Raw genomic sequence first — 17142 nt, 5'->3', positions numbered from 1 at the left:
CACACACACACTCACACACACACACACACTTTGTTTTTTTGTTTTTTTAAAGGGATTTTAAAATACATATATTTATAGAGAAAATGTTGGGCATTTATTTTGCAGAACACAGATTAAAATTAAATAATTTTAAGAATTGATCAACTAGACATGACATGATGATGAAAGTGGACAAGCGTTTTTTTTCGTGCGTGTGTGTGTAATTAATTTGGGACTTCATTATAGGGAAAAATCTGTGGGTCCTGAGAGTCCACCAGCTGAGAAGCACTGAAGTAGACAACGTATCCCAGCAGGACCGGGGGAGACAACCCCTTTTGCAGCCCTGATTTCATTACCAGAACTAGTTTTTTTTTTTTTTTTTTTCAGGATCCACACGATACATTAAATCTTGCAGATAAAAGCCATGTCCATTTTATTTTTTCAGACGAATAACAGATGCTTATTCACCCATCACTTACTACCCATTAGCTGACAAGACTAAGTGTAGCCTTGCTTTTGCAGTGAACTGGCAGAAGATCTTTTGAACATCAGTGAATCCTGACGCAGCGTTCGACTCTCGACCCTCCTGAACTGTGCGGCTAAATTTTACTGGAGCCTTTTTGTTGTTGTTGTTGTTGTTGTTGTTGGACGTGTCCGTTTCTCTCTTGCTTAGGCACACAAACATGCACAGCTGCAGTTTGCTACACGGCATGGTATGCTTGTTTTGCAGTCATCGCCCAGGATCACACTTAACAGTGCCAATGCAACACTATTTTTATAAGCAGAGCAGCCAAATACGAGGCTAAAAGCGCCACATGTTGAAGTGATGCCGTGCCGAAATTGGGCGGCAACAGGAAGTAGACTGATGGATCGAATGACAACTTCACTGCTTGTTTATAACTGTCAATTAAAGAAAACATCTGGAATGAATTCTGTGCCTATTAAATCGAAATATTCTTGCTGTGGATTAACTTTATAAAAACACTCTTTGCTTCGTGTCAAGAACCACACATCAGCCAAGATCGCTTGTACCAGGAAGAATGTCCATTATCTTGAAAGAAATGTTCCCACACAGTATTTTCAAGGTTTTCATTTTGCCCTGATGCAGAAGAATGACTCGGTGGACATCTCCAGAAGCTATAACGTCATTTGTAACTTGAATGCGTCTCAGGATGAGAAGACAGAGCATTGGCTCTGCAGCACTCACAGTCTTCCCCTATTTTTTTTATACCTTTGACGAGTCCAAACTGTCCGATGTGGTAGCCGTGATCGGAGGTGTAGATGATGTAGGTGTTTTCCAGCTCGCCCGTCTCAACCAGCATGTTGTAGATCTGAGGTGAAAAGAAACACCTGTGTGAGTGCACAGGTCCACTCCTCAGACGCACGGCAGTCGCTCCGAATCACCTTCTCCACGCTGTCGTCCACAGACAGCAGCGTCTGCAGTCGTTTCCTTTGCAGCATATTGGTGAACTCCATGTGGATGGGCTTCATTGGGCCTGTGTAGCGCATGATCCAGTGCTTGTCCAGGTTTGGTGCGTAGTTATAGCTCGGAGTGCTGAGGACACATGAGAAAGAAAAAAAGATTGATTTGTTGTTTCATTTCTTTTCATGCAGTCTTAGTGGTAAAACAAAGCATTGAGCTGTTGTGGAGCGAATAAAATGACATTACAACTGTCTGACAGCATAAAAATATAATATAAAATGTATTATTTATCTAAATTAAATTATGTTTTTTTTTTTTTAAAGAAATCAAACAGTTGATTTGTGCAACATGTGCCAATTTCGGCCAGCAGAGGTCACTAATGTGTCTTAAAAAAAATGAAATAACTGACACTTGGGAGATGCAACTTCATATGTTGAATGCACCACTAAATTAGACACAACATACTAGCAGGGGGGAGAATCCAAATTTGCTGTCACTCATAAAAATTGTGAAAGAAAAGGCGCTTTCACTCCAGCAAAGGCGTGATTTATACACCATAATGTTCTGCTCATGGAAAATATGAAGTCATTTAAAAAGTGAGCTAAAATGCAGCAGAGTGCTGCAAGTACAGCGTGAGGATCACTGAACTGACGTGTTTGGAGGGAGTCCACGCATCAAGCTGTGTGTGTGTGTGTGTGTGTGTGTGTGTGTGTGTGTGGAGTAATGACTGCGGATGCTCCTGTTCATTAATAACACACAAACACACACGCTCTTGTGGTGCTGCGCTGGCTGCAGAGGACGTTCCGACAGTGTACAGTGGTTCTGTGTGGATAATGAATGACTTCCATCAGCCATCAGACTCATTTACTCCTCGCTCCTCCGTCTCTCCTCCGCAGCTACATAATTGATCTCCAGCGTTGCGACAGAAATAACCTGAGACACGCCGCCGCAGTCGACTCTGATTCCTCTCGACCGGACAGCTGAAAACATCTGCTTCACTCTGAGCCAAACATCCCATCGACAGCAGCAGCAGCAGCAGCAGCAGCAGCAGCAGCAGTAGTAGTATGGAAGCCATCAGTCAGTCTGGCATGGAGAACTTCTACTCAGTTTCAGGAGAGTGTGTTTGTATTTGCTAAATGATTAATATGTTTGTGTCCCAAGGTGGGAGGGTGAGGTTATTTGGTCTCAATCGCTGCGTGAGAAGCTCAACTCGAATAACAAGCAGATAGTTCAAACTTTAAAAATGTTTGTGGGGTTTCTTGATTGCTAATGAAGGAACTGCCAGGAGAACTTCAGTCCTTTGTTACTTTAGCATCAGACAAGGTGGTTGAAAAGTGAAACATGGCAACAGAGTGCCCCCTCAGAGAGCGGTGAGAAGGTGATGTTTGTTATTCGGAACTCGAACAGGATTCGATAAAGAGGCCAAGTTCTCTGCCCTGAGGGACCCCAAACACTTCAGCATCTCTAGTCTGTACTCTGTTCTATGCGCTTTGGCTCTTAAGGTGCATTTACCATTTCCTGTTAAGCAACTAACTAATAAAACATAGAAAAAGGCAAACCACAAACAATGTTACTGATATTCCCTCACATTTACCTGTTGTTGGACTCAAACCTGCAACCATGGGAATTATGAGACAGCACTTTTACAGCCTGAGCTATCTGCTGACTCTTGACTGACATCTGCTGGCACATTTATCCTTATCCATTTTTGAGCCACTGAACTTTAAAATGGATCTCTGCCCATGGTGAGACTTGAATCACCAACCTTGGGTTTCACAGTCACTTGTCTTAACAACTGAGCTATCTGTCAGCTGTTGGATTTGGTATCTCCTGGTGATTTATTTAGCTGTTCTCTGATAGCTTTCAGGTCATTCATCAACATTTCCAAAAATCGTAAAAACAAAATTACTATAGTATGTTGGTTTTTTTTTCACAAAAAAAGAAAAGTACAAAAAACAAAAATCATAAAAATACTTTAATCAGCCCAAAATGTCTTTTCACAGTTATCACATTCCCTCAGTATAAAGCTAAGCCCTAACTGTAAAAAAAAAAAGTCACTTGGTGGGATTTGAACCCACATCTTCTACACCACAGGCAGAGGCTTAACCTACCGAGCTAAACACCTTGTTAGCCTGATGACTGTGGAAGTCAATAAGTGCCAGCCAGCCTCCATGCCAACTCTGCTTATGATAAACACATGATCATATACTATGTCATTATATTATACTGTCACCTATATTTTATATTGGCTGTATAATAATAATAAATAAATAAAAAATAATTGAAAATTCTTCATTTGTTCTACCATTCATAACTTAGGAGGAAATGAGTTTTAGAATCTTTTGTTTTGGTTACTTATTGTCCTTTGTTGTGTGTCAGTGGATCTGCTCCATGTTTGTCAGTGTGTGTGTGTGTCTGGTGAAGCACTGAGGCCTTTACAGCTCTTGTGTTGTCAGCGCTGAAGACGGTCTTGTGGGGAGCAACGCTGACTCCCAATACGGAGGTCACAGGATCGAAACCCAGCGTGGACCAGAGGTACAACACTTGAGTGTGTCTGTGTGCGTGCGTGTGACCAAACCTAAACAAACTCAAACCAAACAAAACTCAATACAAACCAAAAACCAACAAAACAACCAAAACTTGCGTTGCGTTCGTTCGTTCGTCGAATTTCCGAGCATTTCAATCTTCAGAGCATTTGGAATTTCCTTCAACTGAGATCAACAGGTAAGTGGAGCTAGCTAGCAAGCTAGCCCCCCCTCCTTCTTTTTAAACTTGCTTGGCCACTGGACTCTGGACTCTCATTCCTTCATTCTGAGAAACCGGGGAAGGTTGGCTCAGTGGGTCAGACTGCTGACTCTGGTGTGGGAGACCAGGGTTCGAATCCTGGTCTCCACCATGAGAAGTTTATCTGTCTTTTAAAATCAAATCCTGTCATAATTTAGAATAAGACTGAAAATAAAATAAAAAATAAAGCAAACTGTCATGTTTTGGGGTCCACCATGTTACTCTCATCATCTCAGCTTCCTCAATGTTCTAGTGGACTGTGTCAATGAAAAGCCGTGAGCTTTGGAAGGGATGGAATCTTGGCCTGACAGCAGAGAAGAGTCCAGAAGAGAGCAATCTCTCCGCCGCAATCTTGGTTTCCACCACTGACTGGCCAGTCCTATTAAACACATTTTCAGACCCTTATTTTTTTATATGGAATTTGGCCATTACCCTTAAAAAAATAGCCTCTCATAGGGCAGCCTTGAATCATTGCAAAGCTCCATGGATATCTGGGCAACAGCACATTTGGCTCACAGCCTCCCGCTAAACCAAAGAAGTCACAAAGGGCACTCAGTGGCGGGAATGAATACATGGCTGGGGGTCTTGTCAATGAGCTCAGAAAAAGAGCACAGTGTCCATTTGAACTGTGACTCACTCTGCCTTCGAGGTTGGAATTGTGTTCGAGCTGGACTGGATCTGCCCAGCTTCAAGTGAAAAGATAAAAAAATAAAAAAATAAATAAAATCCTGTTCTCTTTCCCGTTTGGTGCTTGGACTTGGAGATTTTACGCGACAACACCTGAACACCGCACGAGAGTAACTGTGGTAAACAAGATGTATCCACAGTAACATTTGCGGGACTCGACCTCAGTGTGTTAAGCTTGAAACTGAGCCGTCTCAGTTTAGGTTCTCTGATGTACAAAAGAAAGAGAACCAGTTGGATACAGAGTGTGCATGGGAAGGTCCTCTGAGTCAGTCAGAGTCAGACAGAAATATCCAGGCAGCGCTGCAACTCTAACCTTGGGGAGGTATCGGCGACCTTGGTGACACTACAGAGAGCTTATTTCGAGAACAGTGTGTTTCTGCGCACATCGTCTGAAAAAATGTAGCAGACAAAAGAAGAAAAGGTGAGACTTGATGACTCATGTTGGGAAAATTTCAAGGTCAATGACAGCGCGAGAGACAAAACACTGAAATGAGTCGCTGGTTCACTGCATTTCCGCATGACATGGAGTCTTTAAGTTTGTCTTTCCATCTAAGCTGACTGTCCCTCCTGTCACTATGCCACTGTTAGCAAAGGACGCACCTCTAGCACCAGTGTACAATGAGTTCATGTCAGGTGTGGCATGAAAAACTGTCCAATTTTACTTAACTGGTCTTTGAAAAAAAAATTATAACATTCCATTATGGAGCGACTGTGCTTTAAATGTGAGTCTGTTTCCTGCCAGGATATCATGTCAGCAGGCCCAGGTTCCACACTGACTGACTGTCAATAGATTCAGAGACTATATTGTCGTTATTAGGCTGAAAAGGATCAATTTATAATATTTTGGTTGCTGGTGTGCCTTAGGTTGTAAAATAAAAATGGTTCAAAATATGTAAAAAGAAAAAAAAAAAAAAAAAAAAAAAAAAAAGCAACTGTATGAGCCAACAAGATGCTGCTGTGATCACCAAGTGATTCTGCAGCTCGGAAAGTCCCAACCAGCTTCACAAGGTGGGACTTTGTGGAGTGGCGACGCTGGACTGGACACAGTGGGTGTAGTGGGAGTGGAAGTGAGTGAGTGTGAGCGCCTACATGTGCTGCGATGCGTTGGGGAAGGCGGTGCTGTACTGCGGCGCCGAGTCCTCCGGTCCATGTGGGGCAGCGTGGCTCAGCACCATCAGCACCGGCCGGTGAGGGTAGATACGCTTCGAGGAGCGGAAATAGCGCATCGACTCGGCGGTGATCAGGTCGGTCAGGTAGTCCTGTTTCACACACACACACACACACACACACACACACACACACACACACACACACACACACACACACACACACAGTCTTAAAAACATACAACATAACAAACGTCACTCAAAGATTTTTTGGAGCAAATTATGGAGGTGAAAGTCTGTGCTGCTCCTTTGTGAGATGGGCTGTGTGCTTCCTTGTCAGAGCGTGCAATGTCAGTCTGAAGCCAGCTCTTCAAGAAGGACCCAACCCAGCTCAGACCAGATGTTAAAGCCTTTATCGTCATGCCGTCACTACATATGTTACTCTGCTTAAGCTGAACTTCTCTTTCTGGGACTGACTGGTGTCTTAGCTGCACATTATATAGCCTCGACATTGCATACTGCATTACATCCACCTTGCGCATTGACACGGCGTATTAGGACGAGTGCTGTTTCAATGCAGCAATAAAACAGAAACAGAAAATGACTCACTACACACTGATAAGATTTTAAACAAAAACGCCACATTCAAGCACAAAAACCACTGAAACCAGTTTCAATCAACTCAGGAAACTTCTGAGTTTAATTTCTGTGTGCGTGCGTGTGTGTGTGTGTGTGTGTGTGTGTGTGTGTGTGTGTGTTTCGTGCTCCTGCCTGTGGGTACTCGGCTCCGTGCTTCTCTCTGACACCGTTGCGGCTGAGTGTGTAGTTGTAGAAGCGGCTGTTCTTCACCAAGCCCAGCCACTCCCTCCAGCCAGCAGGGACGTAGCTTCCGTTGTACTCGTTCAGATACTTCCCGAAGAAAGCTGGAGGGGTGGGGGGCGTGGGGGGGGGGAGCGGGGGGGGGGTCAGACAGGCCGACTCAACATGTGAAGCCACACACTGTAGGAAAAGTGACTGTAACATGAGCGCTAACTGCACGTAGGGACAAAGTGCCTGTTTTGTGAATATTTCGGACGTTTAAAAGCTTCTGTGAGTCTTTAAAATAGTTTTGCTTTTTTTTTTTTTTTAATATCCCGGGGGCCTTGCTGTGTTCTCTGTCTTATTAAAACCAAAAGAGAGACAGACGCCATCACCTAGTACTTCTGACCACACCAACCTGATGTTGAAACACAGAGAAGGGCACGCTTCTAGCAGAATGCAATATTAATAAACAAAAACATCACATTCAATGTGACGTTTTCTACTGTGTACTGTGGTGTCTGAAGCTTTGGCCCTACTCCTGCAGGCCTCTTGCCTGATAAGACCAACACACCCCTTGTTAGCGCAGCTTTAGGCGCAGTATTTAGGCGACCTGCCCTTGGAAGGTTGCATCTCCACTCCCTGGGAGGACTGTTCAGACAACATACATTCTAAGTCTGGCCAGTCACTTTCCCATCCTTGCACCTCCTGTGTTACAATTGTCTCTTTGTCCTCCTTCCTTGGTGTGTGCCTGATGACGAGACCTGTGGGTATAAGGAGGTGACGTTCTAACTATCCTCTGAGAGATTGTGAGAGCTTCTGCCCATCTGGACACGCAACCTCCCTGGGCTTTCTAGACGCCCGTTTGATTCCTGACTTCTTTGTAATAAACCTGTTTCTATGCAATCAAGTCGGTGTCCACGAGGATTCCTTCAACATCCACACGTCACCGCTGCAACTTGAAGAATTCACCGTCGTGCTTTATCTGTCCATCCATGTGTGCTGTTGTAAACACTAACAAGCATCTTTTGTTCGACGCTACAGCTACCGCGACCTTCATCCTCTGAGTCAACCTGACAGTCAAAGCGCTACACTTTCAGGTCTGCTGTTGAGCTTCCCGCTGGCAACACTCTAATATCATCCTCTGTGTGCTTGTGTGAGCGTGCATGACTGTGTGTGTATGTGCAGGTGTGCCAATACCTGTCCTGTAGCCAGTACTGTTCAGGTAGACGCCAAAGGTGCGCGGCTCGTGCTGCCGCTGCCACGACGGAGAGGAGCAGTTCTCGTTGTTGGTGTAGGTGTTGTGATTGTGGACGTACCTGGTTCACAAAATGCAGAGGCTGAAATGAGTTTTGTCTCGTCATCCGAGTCCCAGCATCACGTTTTAGCAAGTAGAGACAAAGACTTCTTACTTTCCAGTCAGCATACTAGAGCGGGATGGGCAACACATGGGCGTGGTGACGAAGGCGTTGGAGAAGGAAGTCCCGCCCTCCTCCATGATGCGGCGAGTCTTGTTCATCGCCTGCATTGAACCTGCGACAGAGCTTTGTGACTTAGTACAGTAGATAAAAGGGTGTTGCCGTAATATGTATTATAAGAATCAGATGACCTAATAAGACTCACTGGCATCAGTATGAAATAGCAAATAGTGAATGTAGTTTTTTTGCTCAATCAAAACCATAAAGTTTAAGTTTAAAAAACTTTATTGAAAAAAAATGTCTTATTTTGCAGCTTGTAAAGTAAATTTCTAAGTCAAAAGATAAAAGATTTGCATGATGCAATGCTGCCGTCTCAGTTTCAACCTGTCAAGGCCGAGTCATCATTGGTAAATAAAGCCCTTTTCACACCACAAAGGCTTCCTCTCTATGCTGTATGTCAGGCAAAAAAACACCAAAAGAGGTTTATGAACGCAACGACCAATTTGACATCTTCAGGGGTAGTGATAAAGCCGGGATAGGATGGACGCAGCATCTGAATAGAAGATAGGAACAGCATCTAACCTGGAGCAACCAGCTACACTGACTCGTACAAGGGGGGGAAACATCAACCTCATCCTGCAAGAAAACCAGCATGCATGTTTCTGGATGTAAAGACCTGACTTTAGAACCTGGTCACCAAGACCATGCTCCACCTTGTCGAGTGTGCAGCTGTGACCTTTATGAGTCGCTTCAACAACGCTACAACAACGGTGTGAGCGTGTGTTTGACTCACCGAGCTCCTGGTCCTGATCATCAGTCAGGATCAGGATGATGTTTGGCCGGATGTTGCGGCGGTCCCTCTGAAGGCGGGGCTTCAGCCGCTGGCCGGTGGAAACGTGGCTGTAGCACAGCGTCGCTAAGACGATCAGGAGATGGAGGAGTCGGCCCGCCATGGCCTCGGACCCCTGATCTCCCCAAAGGTCAACCAATCAGCTGCTCGAGACGCCTCTAGCCTGTGGAAAACAAACCAAGTCAACAAAGAAAGCTCAGCTGTAGAGAAGAATGGATGACGTAGGATTGCAACACTGTGGACGTTCTGCAAAAAGGAAAAAAAAGGTATTTTTGATCATTGAGGCTTTTTACTAATTTCTGAATGTTTCCAAGTGTAGAAAAATCTAATTTAAAATGACAGACAGGAGGGATGTTTCTATCTGGTACAAAATAAGTTTGAATAATTCTCAAGCAGCTGTGGTGCAGCTGGAACACTGCAGTACAGGGCTGCACGCTACTGAGAGACGGTAACATGGCTCTTTGTTAGCGTTTTGTGGGTGATTTCTGACAATGTGTACAATCTGGGACTGACTGTCGGTCCCCATCTTTTTTTTCCTTTTTTTTTTTTTTTACCAGAAATGGTCCTCACTGAGGTCACAAAAGGTCATTTCATAATACAATGTCATAAAGGTGCTGGGGGAGGGGAAAAAAAAATATGGCTGCCTCGACATCTGATTATTTTCTTTCATTTTCCAGTCCCAGAGTCGGCTGCTGCTCTGCTCGTGCAGCGCTGCCGATTGCTTGTTGGCGCGCTTCCCGTCAGCGCAGCGACACATCAGATCTTTGCTGCGAGTCTGCGGCGGTAAACAACAGCAGCACATCATCTGAACCAAATCATCTCACAAAGCAAAGATGGCCTTGAGTTTTATGTGTGTGTGAAATATTAATGTTAAGAAACAAAACTTGATAAGACTGGCAGAGTCATTGCATTGACAGTGTATATGTACAGGTGAGAGTGGAATGGAACACCAAGTGAAACTGTAGGGGAAGTAGGGAGGGACAAGGAGAGGAACACGGTGAAGCGCTTCCATTTCACTGGTGTGTCATCGTTTCAAGCCAGTAAGGAACTGGAACTACCTATTGATTCTGTTCTGCTTTAATTCTTCTATCTGGTCAAGTACAACAGCCACAGTTCCTGCAACGTGTTTGTGGCGTGAATGCTGGGAAGGCGGTGGGAAGCACCGACGTTGCCTCCAGCAGCAGAAACAGCGGCGGCGGCGGTGACGAAAGCTCCACTTCCAAACGTTCACATTTTAAAGCAAGCCAAGCTGACACAACAAGGGTTGGCTGAGCAGATTAAAGGACGCTTCATCTCTAAGTATAGCACAAACAGACAACATGAGCACATTAAAAGATGCATGCTTGTCCTAAGACAGGAGAGATATGGCAACAACAACTGCAGCTGTGGGGAACACAGCAGAGAGAAGGAAGAAAACTGGAGTTGCACCACACGCTCCCTTCTGCTCAAACAACTGTTCACACCTATATATGTGTACATACATATATATATATATACCAAATAAATGTATTATTGTTTGAGCAAAATATATCCTAGGATATATGTATGTATGAAACATACTTTAATGTGTTTTGAGCTCTTCAGTGAAATGACTTTTAAAACAATGAAAGAATGAAAAAAAATATTAATAAAGCTATTTCATGACTTACTAACTATTAATATAATTTCTTCAAGTTTGGCAGACCCGGATTACAAAGCTTGACAGGCTGCATGTGGGCCCCGGGCTGTAGTTTTCCCACACCTGTGTCTAAAGGAGGCCATCGTCTCGCCTGCGAGTCGAAAAGCCAGAACCATAAAGTTCTGTGAACGCTCGTGTTCAGCTGATGGCCGCTGGCGTCTCAGCAGGTGAATCAGGTGTTTGGGGGTGGAGGGGGGGGGGGGGGGGGGGGCACACCAACCCTGGTTGCGGAGGGAAATGAGGAAATGGCAGCCAGAATCAAGCTGTCACGTTGCGTTAAGCAGCAGGCCAGGCAGTTTGAGACTGGCGCTCACGTCATGCATCAGGCTGTGTGATGAGTGCCGAGATGTGCAGTCATGCTCTCCTGAACTGTGAACACCTCTGGGATCTTCAATTCTACGTCCATCACCCCCCCCCCTCCCACCCCCCCCCCCTACCTCCACCCTCCACCAACCCCTCATGTCCCTCGCTCTCTCCTTCCGTCTGTCTCCATCTCTCCATCTCGGCCCCCACCCCCCAACACACACACACACACACACACACACACACACACACACACACACACACACACACACACACACACAAACACATCTTTAATATTCATGAGCAGATGGGCGGCCCTCGCGCAGATGCATCTGACTCCATATGAAATGTGTTGAATGTCAATAACGGTGTTAATGCCGGGCTGCTGCTCCATATTCATGATGTATGGAAAGCAGCCGCTATGCTAAATGCCGCCCCCCCACACACACACACGCTCTCAGGAGGTCCCTGGTCAGCTTCCTGCTTCCTGTCCAGTACAGAAATAAAAAGAAAATTAAAAAAAGGGGGAAACTGCAGTGGTTGCTGTGGTAACAAGATCAGCTCAATAGCACAGCTGGCTGTGCGATATATCAGCTCCAATCATTAGGATCACTGAAATACTTTGTCTCGTTCTCTGTAAAAAGCTGTTCTTTTTCCTTGTTTCTTTGTAATATCAAGCCGAAGCCGACGCGACCGAAGTGATGGAGATGCGTTGACGGAAACGCTTGCCGGCCCAGAGCCTCGGACACTCAGCAGGGTGCAAGAAAGCTCAGAGGTTTTGGTGAAAAAAATGGAGGAAAAAAAAAAACACACACAACATTTCAGCACACACACAACACACTCAAGTTTACTTAAACCCCGTTGTACATCACGTTGTTCTAATGCCTGGTTTGACCTTTAGCAGGGCATCTTGGCCTGGCCTTCATGTAACAAGTTGTTGCCACGTGATTGGATGAATGAAAAATGTATAGGTAGGCGCACAGCAGCATCCCATAAAGAACCCAGGGAGGCTTGAGCGCAGGTATTTCCTTTACCTTTTTCTCTTCTCTTTTCCTTTACCTTCCAAGACAAGTTTTTTTTTTTTTTTGTCAATTTTTTTTATAAGGGTCCATATAAACATTTACGTAATTCAATAATTCAATAATAATTTCTTAAAAATCTGATAAAATGGTTGTTTGGAAATTTGAACAGCACAACAAGAGGTCTTATTTTATGAAGATGGCGAAATGATAAATTACCATTGACAAAACCAATGACAGTGACGATGAGAACGTGAAAATTATTGTTTGACAGAAATGAAAATAATATCCAAAGCTACACAAACACACACAGAGAGGAAAAACAGCAAAAATGCTTTAAAACACAGACAAAGCGATCCTGCTGTCAATGACCTGCACTGCACGCACCAATCAGAGCACAGCACCCAGACGGTTTTTAACCAGAGCATCGTTAGCATATTGCGGTGCATTCTGCTCCATAACAACACCGAAACACCGGAGAACATATCTTTCTAGACACAACAACAACAACAACAACAACAACACTGACCAAACAGATCCCAGTCATGGCACGGCTACAGCGCAGCCTGCACAGCTGCTCCCATGGTTCCGTGGATCTCAGACACAACCACATTCCAACGCACAGCTAAGGAAGAACAATGGCCAGCGTGGGAGCAGCGTGACAGCGGACGACAGATTCCTGTCTGTTTTCAATGTTTGACAAATTGCCTTGAGGTAAAACACAATGCAATGATGCAAAAGACAGCACACAAATTGTACACAAATGACTGTCTATCACTGCTTTATGATACGACAATGTATGCATTGGATTCTATTGAATCACAGATAGACTACAATAGAGAACAATGACTACAGTCACTACAGTCACTCTTTACTTCACATATGCTGATTATTTGATTAGATATTTATTTTTATTTTTTTTTTTACCAATACTGTGACAATCAATATATCATCATATTGATAACTTTGGACAGCCTCCTGTCTGTAAGACACATGTATGCATTAATTCAGCAGGCAGTTTCGACTTCCTGTGCTGACATGCCGACACTGAGCCGGGCTGATCATGTGACCTGCGAGGGCAACCAAACCAAAAAAAAAAGAAGAAGAACAGCGAGCTCATCTTCGTTTTTCTAAACAGAAGGTTCTGAGCAGCACACACAAACACACACACACACACACACACACAAGGAAGCAGATCAGATCATCAACACAGTGCAAGCAGTTCAACCAAGAGACCCTGATGTGCAACAACATCAAACTGATTGTGAGGTGCAAAGCAAACAATCTGCACTGCACGGCTGCTAACAGCTGATATCCTGTCGCGTCAGTGTGTGGTGTGACACATATAGAGTGTGTCACTTTTAAGAACAGGCCAGGGCAAACTACGGCCCGGGGGCCCATATGTGGCCCGTTGAGCTTTTTAACCCGGCCAGTCGAACTTGAAGATGTTCTACTAATACAGTCAATAAGTCATCCATCTTTCCAAGAGTCATTTCAATGAAGAGCTAAAATCACTGTGGGGCTTCAAAGACACTGGTTTGACACGTGTTCCCATGATGTATTATTTTCTCCTATGAGGCGGCTCACCAAAAACACTCCACCCATCTGCTGCTGCTGCTGCTGCTGCTGCTGCTGCTGCTGCTGCTCTGGTCCCTCAGTCAAATTTGAGAAACCATTGTGACCCCACCGGTCAAAAAGTTTGCCCAGACCCAAAAACATTCAATCACAATATGAAATATGACTGTAAACTCCACACACATATACACACACGCACGCACACACACACACACACACACACACACACACACACACACACACACAGAGGAGCATTTCTAATAAAGACTGAGCAGAAAGCTGAGAGTGTTGAAGCTCAACCAGCCAAACACTTTCTACCTTGTGGACGACGACCACCGAGTCTCACCTGACGTGCAGGAGGGAGAAAAGCCAACAATCCCAGAGAGACAGAGTGAGCAAGTGAGCGTCAGCGGCGCTGCGAGGTGCCGGACGGGTCCAGGCAGAGAGTCCGTCAGCTCCTCCGCTGGAGACGAGTGAAGCCCGGCTGGCTCACACTCCTCTTCCTTCCTCTTCCTCTTTCGCTTCCTCTCGCGTCAACCTCTCATTTCTTCCCTCTTTCATTCTTCTTTGTCTGCGGCTCTCTTAGTCACCCGTCCCGCTCCCTCGCTCCCTCGCTCCCCTTCTCACTGCCCCTTCATGACACTGCCGCCTTGCTGCTTCAGGTCCTGCTGGTTGCTGTCACCCATGGTAATAATCCCTGTGGCGGCTCTCGCTGCTGCTGGCTGCCTGGCCGCACGACTGGCACCGCGGCTGCTGCTGCTGCTGCTGCTGCTGCTGCTGCTGCTGCTGCTGCTGCTGCTCCTCCGTCCTTCTCCCTCTCTCCCTCCGCTTATCTTTTTAAGCTCTCCTGTTCTTCCCTCCTCCGTTTCCTTCGTCCTATCGCCTTTTTCCATCTCTCTCTCTCTCTCTCTCTCCCTCTCTCTCTCTCATTCCCTCCCACCTTTCTCTCTCCCTCTTTCTGGCTCCAGCTCTCTCTTTTGTCTCTCCATTTCCATCTCCCTCCGCTTTAAATTTTTTTGCAACGAGAGAAAACCCCCAAAGTAACTGAGTAAAAAAAAAAGAAGAAAAAAAAGAAGATGAACTCCCCGCAGGCACCGACTTGATGACGCGAACGACGGGAAAGCAGAAGTTGGAGCATGAATGAGAGCGTTAGTGCTGGAAGGAGGGGATGGAACAGCTGATGGGTGAGGAGTGATTTTAGTGACTCACTCTTTCGTAAGTGTCTACTTTGTATTTTTTTTTCGAAATTGGAAAATGTCTTGAAAACAAAGCATTTCAATATGATGACAAAATCAAGGCAGGAATCTTTCAACCAAAAAACCGCTAACGCACAAGAGGAAAGTTGTTGGCAATATGAGCACACTTCTCCTTCTGTTATAAACTGCACGCAGCTTTAGTGACTGTCCTGTTATCTTCAGTTGTTTTGACAGCATTGTATTTGCTGAAGCTTCTACTACTTTGATGTTAAACGTTTCCAACAAGTCAAAACCACAAGATGTCGACGTCACAAACTTTGGCATCTTGGGTTTATATTCTCACAAAGAAATGAAAGTGAGGATTTGGCATCAACAACTAATTAAAATGATCTCAGTGGAGAGAAAAGGCCCTTAAACTTCAGACTAAATACTATGAAAATGTTGCTACACATGTACACTAAAGGTGCAGTGTATTGGATTTAGCGGCCTCTAATGGTGACAAAGCATATTGCAACGTTCATTTGGAGCCCCATTTTCTAAGGTTTTCACATCTTCTCAATAATAATAATAAAAAAAAAGCCAGGTAAAGGATAGTGCAAAAAAATATATAGACATTTACATTTTTATTTTCCACTCAGGCCACAAGATTTCTTTATAACGTCACAAATTTGGCCATTGGATCCCATTGGTTACCGACTTCAAATATTTGCCGAGTCAACTGAAAAACTTCCCTTCCTGTTAAAATGGTCAAGCATGCACCTACTACTGCAAAGACAATGATCACAACTTGGTTGTTCACTGTAAAATTCTGCCATCAAACTCCAACAGTAAGTAAAGTAAAGCAAAGCTCCGAAAGCATTTAGTAAGAACCTGTGACGTGAACGCACACAGTGGATCCAGTGAATTCAACCTTGTTAACACAAACTGAGGAGCGTTGTTTGACATTAATCCAATCGTATCAGCCAGCTGTGGTTCATTTTGTGGACGAGGCAGAGCTGTGCAGGAGTTTTTTTTTTTTTTTAAAGACGTGAAGTCAGTGTCTGAATCATTTATTGGTAATGTAGCTGTACAGACACAGCAGAGCGATGCTTCTCATCGCTTCGACCCTCCTTGGCTGCTTTATTGATGAGGAGCACGCCATCAAAGGTAATTGAACATCTCTCTCCACTTCAGCACGCTGATGTACTTATCAAAGGCGTCTGCGGTGCAAAACCACAACGGCCGGCGGAGTCGAGCAGCGTTCGGCCACATCGTCGCATTTTTAATGCGTCTAAGTGAACAATTTTTTACTTATTTTTTTCTCAGAATTAAGCTCATTTAGTGAGGTTGAAGATCAGACCTGTTGTTGATAAAAAAATAAAGTAAAATGCAAGTGGAAAATGAGGTGCTGTACACACGCATACACACACACACACACACACACACACACACATGTACCTGACTGTCTGATGCAGCTAACCTCAAAAATTTCACGCTAATATTTCTGATGCGTGAAAAGTTCCAGGATGCAAAAACCTTTTTTGCCGGTTGGAAACACATCGGACGGAGGTTACTGAGTCCACGGGTCACATTTGAAACCTGAATGATAGAATCACAAGGCAAAACAAGCACCCTGCTACTCGCCGTTCTTAAACAGCCACAACTTTAACTCGGCTAAAGACATCAGTCCACACGCAAAAGGATTGGGCAGCAGAAAAGCAACGTCCCCACATTGCAAATTCGCTCTGCTTATTAAAAATCAAGCCGCTTCTTTTTGATTAGCGAGTACGTTTCATGAAAAGCGCCACGGCATTTTGACAATCCAAAGATGTGTTGGCGGCAAAGTAAGGCCAGTTACATGACAATGCTACATGAGACACACAAAAATAAAAGGTGTGTAACTGCTTTGTATTTTCCGTGGTGGCTGCTGCAACGCGTGCGTGAGTGTGTGCACGAGTGTGTGCGCGAGTGTGCGCGTGCACGCTCCTTTCAGACGCATCACAAAAGAGCTTTCATATTTAAATCCACATAGTTGATGGAGAAAGAGGTCGTACAATTGATTAGGAGGTAAAACAATGTATTTTTCTCCCTTTTTGACGACTGTGACTATGGTAACGACATATGACGAAGAATAAAGACACACTTGAACTAAAAAAAAATACAGGGAATGAAAAGAAGGAGAGGAGAGGACTGAAAACGTAGAAGAAGAGAAAAAGAAACTGAGGGAAATTAGTTAAAGGCAAGGAGAGAAGCGAGAGAGCGAGGGCGAGGAAGAGAGCAAAACGGGAGGAAGAAGAAGAAGGAAAAGAAAGAAGAGAAGAAATCAGATAAGGAGAAAGAGGAACTA

At 44.6% G+C, this 17142-nt stretch overlaps 1 protein-coding gene across 4 annotated transcripts in view; it reads right to left on the bottom strand.

The window, feature by feature from the left end:
* LOC142899002 (extracellular sulfatase Sulf-2-like) overlaps positions 1-17142 on the bottom strand; it is a 48688-nt gene that overhangs the window by 14656 nt on the left and 16890 nt on the right. For all 4 annotated transcript variants that reach the window (XM_076042369.1, XM_076042370.1, XM_076042368.1 and 1 more), the window contains exons 3-9: positions 8989-9208; positions 8190-8310; positions 7978-8096; positions 6751-6902; positions 5963-6132; positions 1384-1534; positions 1211-1310 (exon numbers count right to left, since the gene is read on the bottom strand). In XM_076042369.1, the coding sequence (XP_075898484.1) occupies positions 1211-1310; positions 1384-1534; positions 5963-6132; positions 6751-6902; positions 7978-8096; positions 8190-8310; positions 8989-9148 (973 nt within the window). In that variant the 5' untranslated portion in view covers positions 9149-9208. The remainder of the gene's footprint in view (positions 1-1210; positions 1311-1383; positions 1535-5962; positions 6133-6750; positions 6903-7977; positions 8097-8189; positions 8311-8988; positions 9209-17142) is intronic.

Source organism: Nelusetta ayraudi, unplaced genomic scaffold (assembly GCF_046127955.1).
Source record: "Nelusetta ayraudi isolate G7.1 ecotype Tasmania unplaced genomic scaffold, CSIRO-AGI_Nayr_v1 ptg000070l, whole genome shotgun sequence".
Lineage (NCBI taxonomy): Eukaryota > Metazoa > Chordata > Actinopteri > Tetraodontiformes > Monacanthidae > Nelusetta > Nelusetta ayraudi.
Note: the sequence above shows the minus strand (reverse complement) of the source record. Positions and strands in the feature narration are given on the sequence as shown.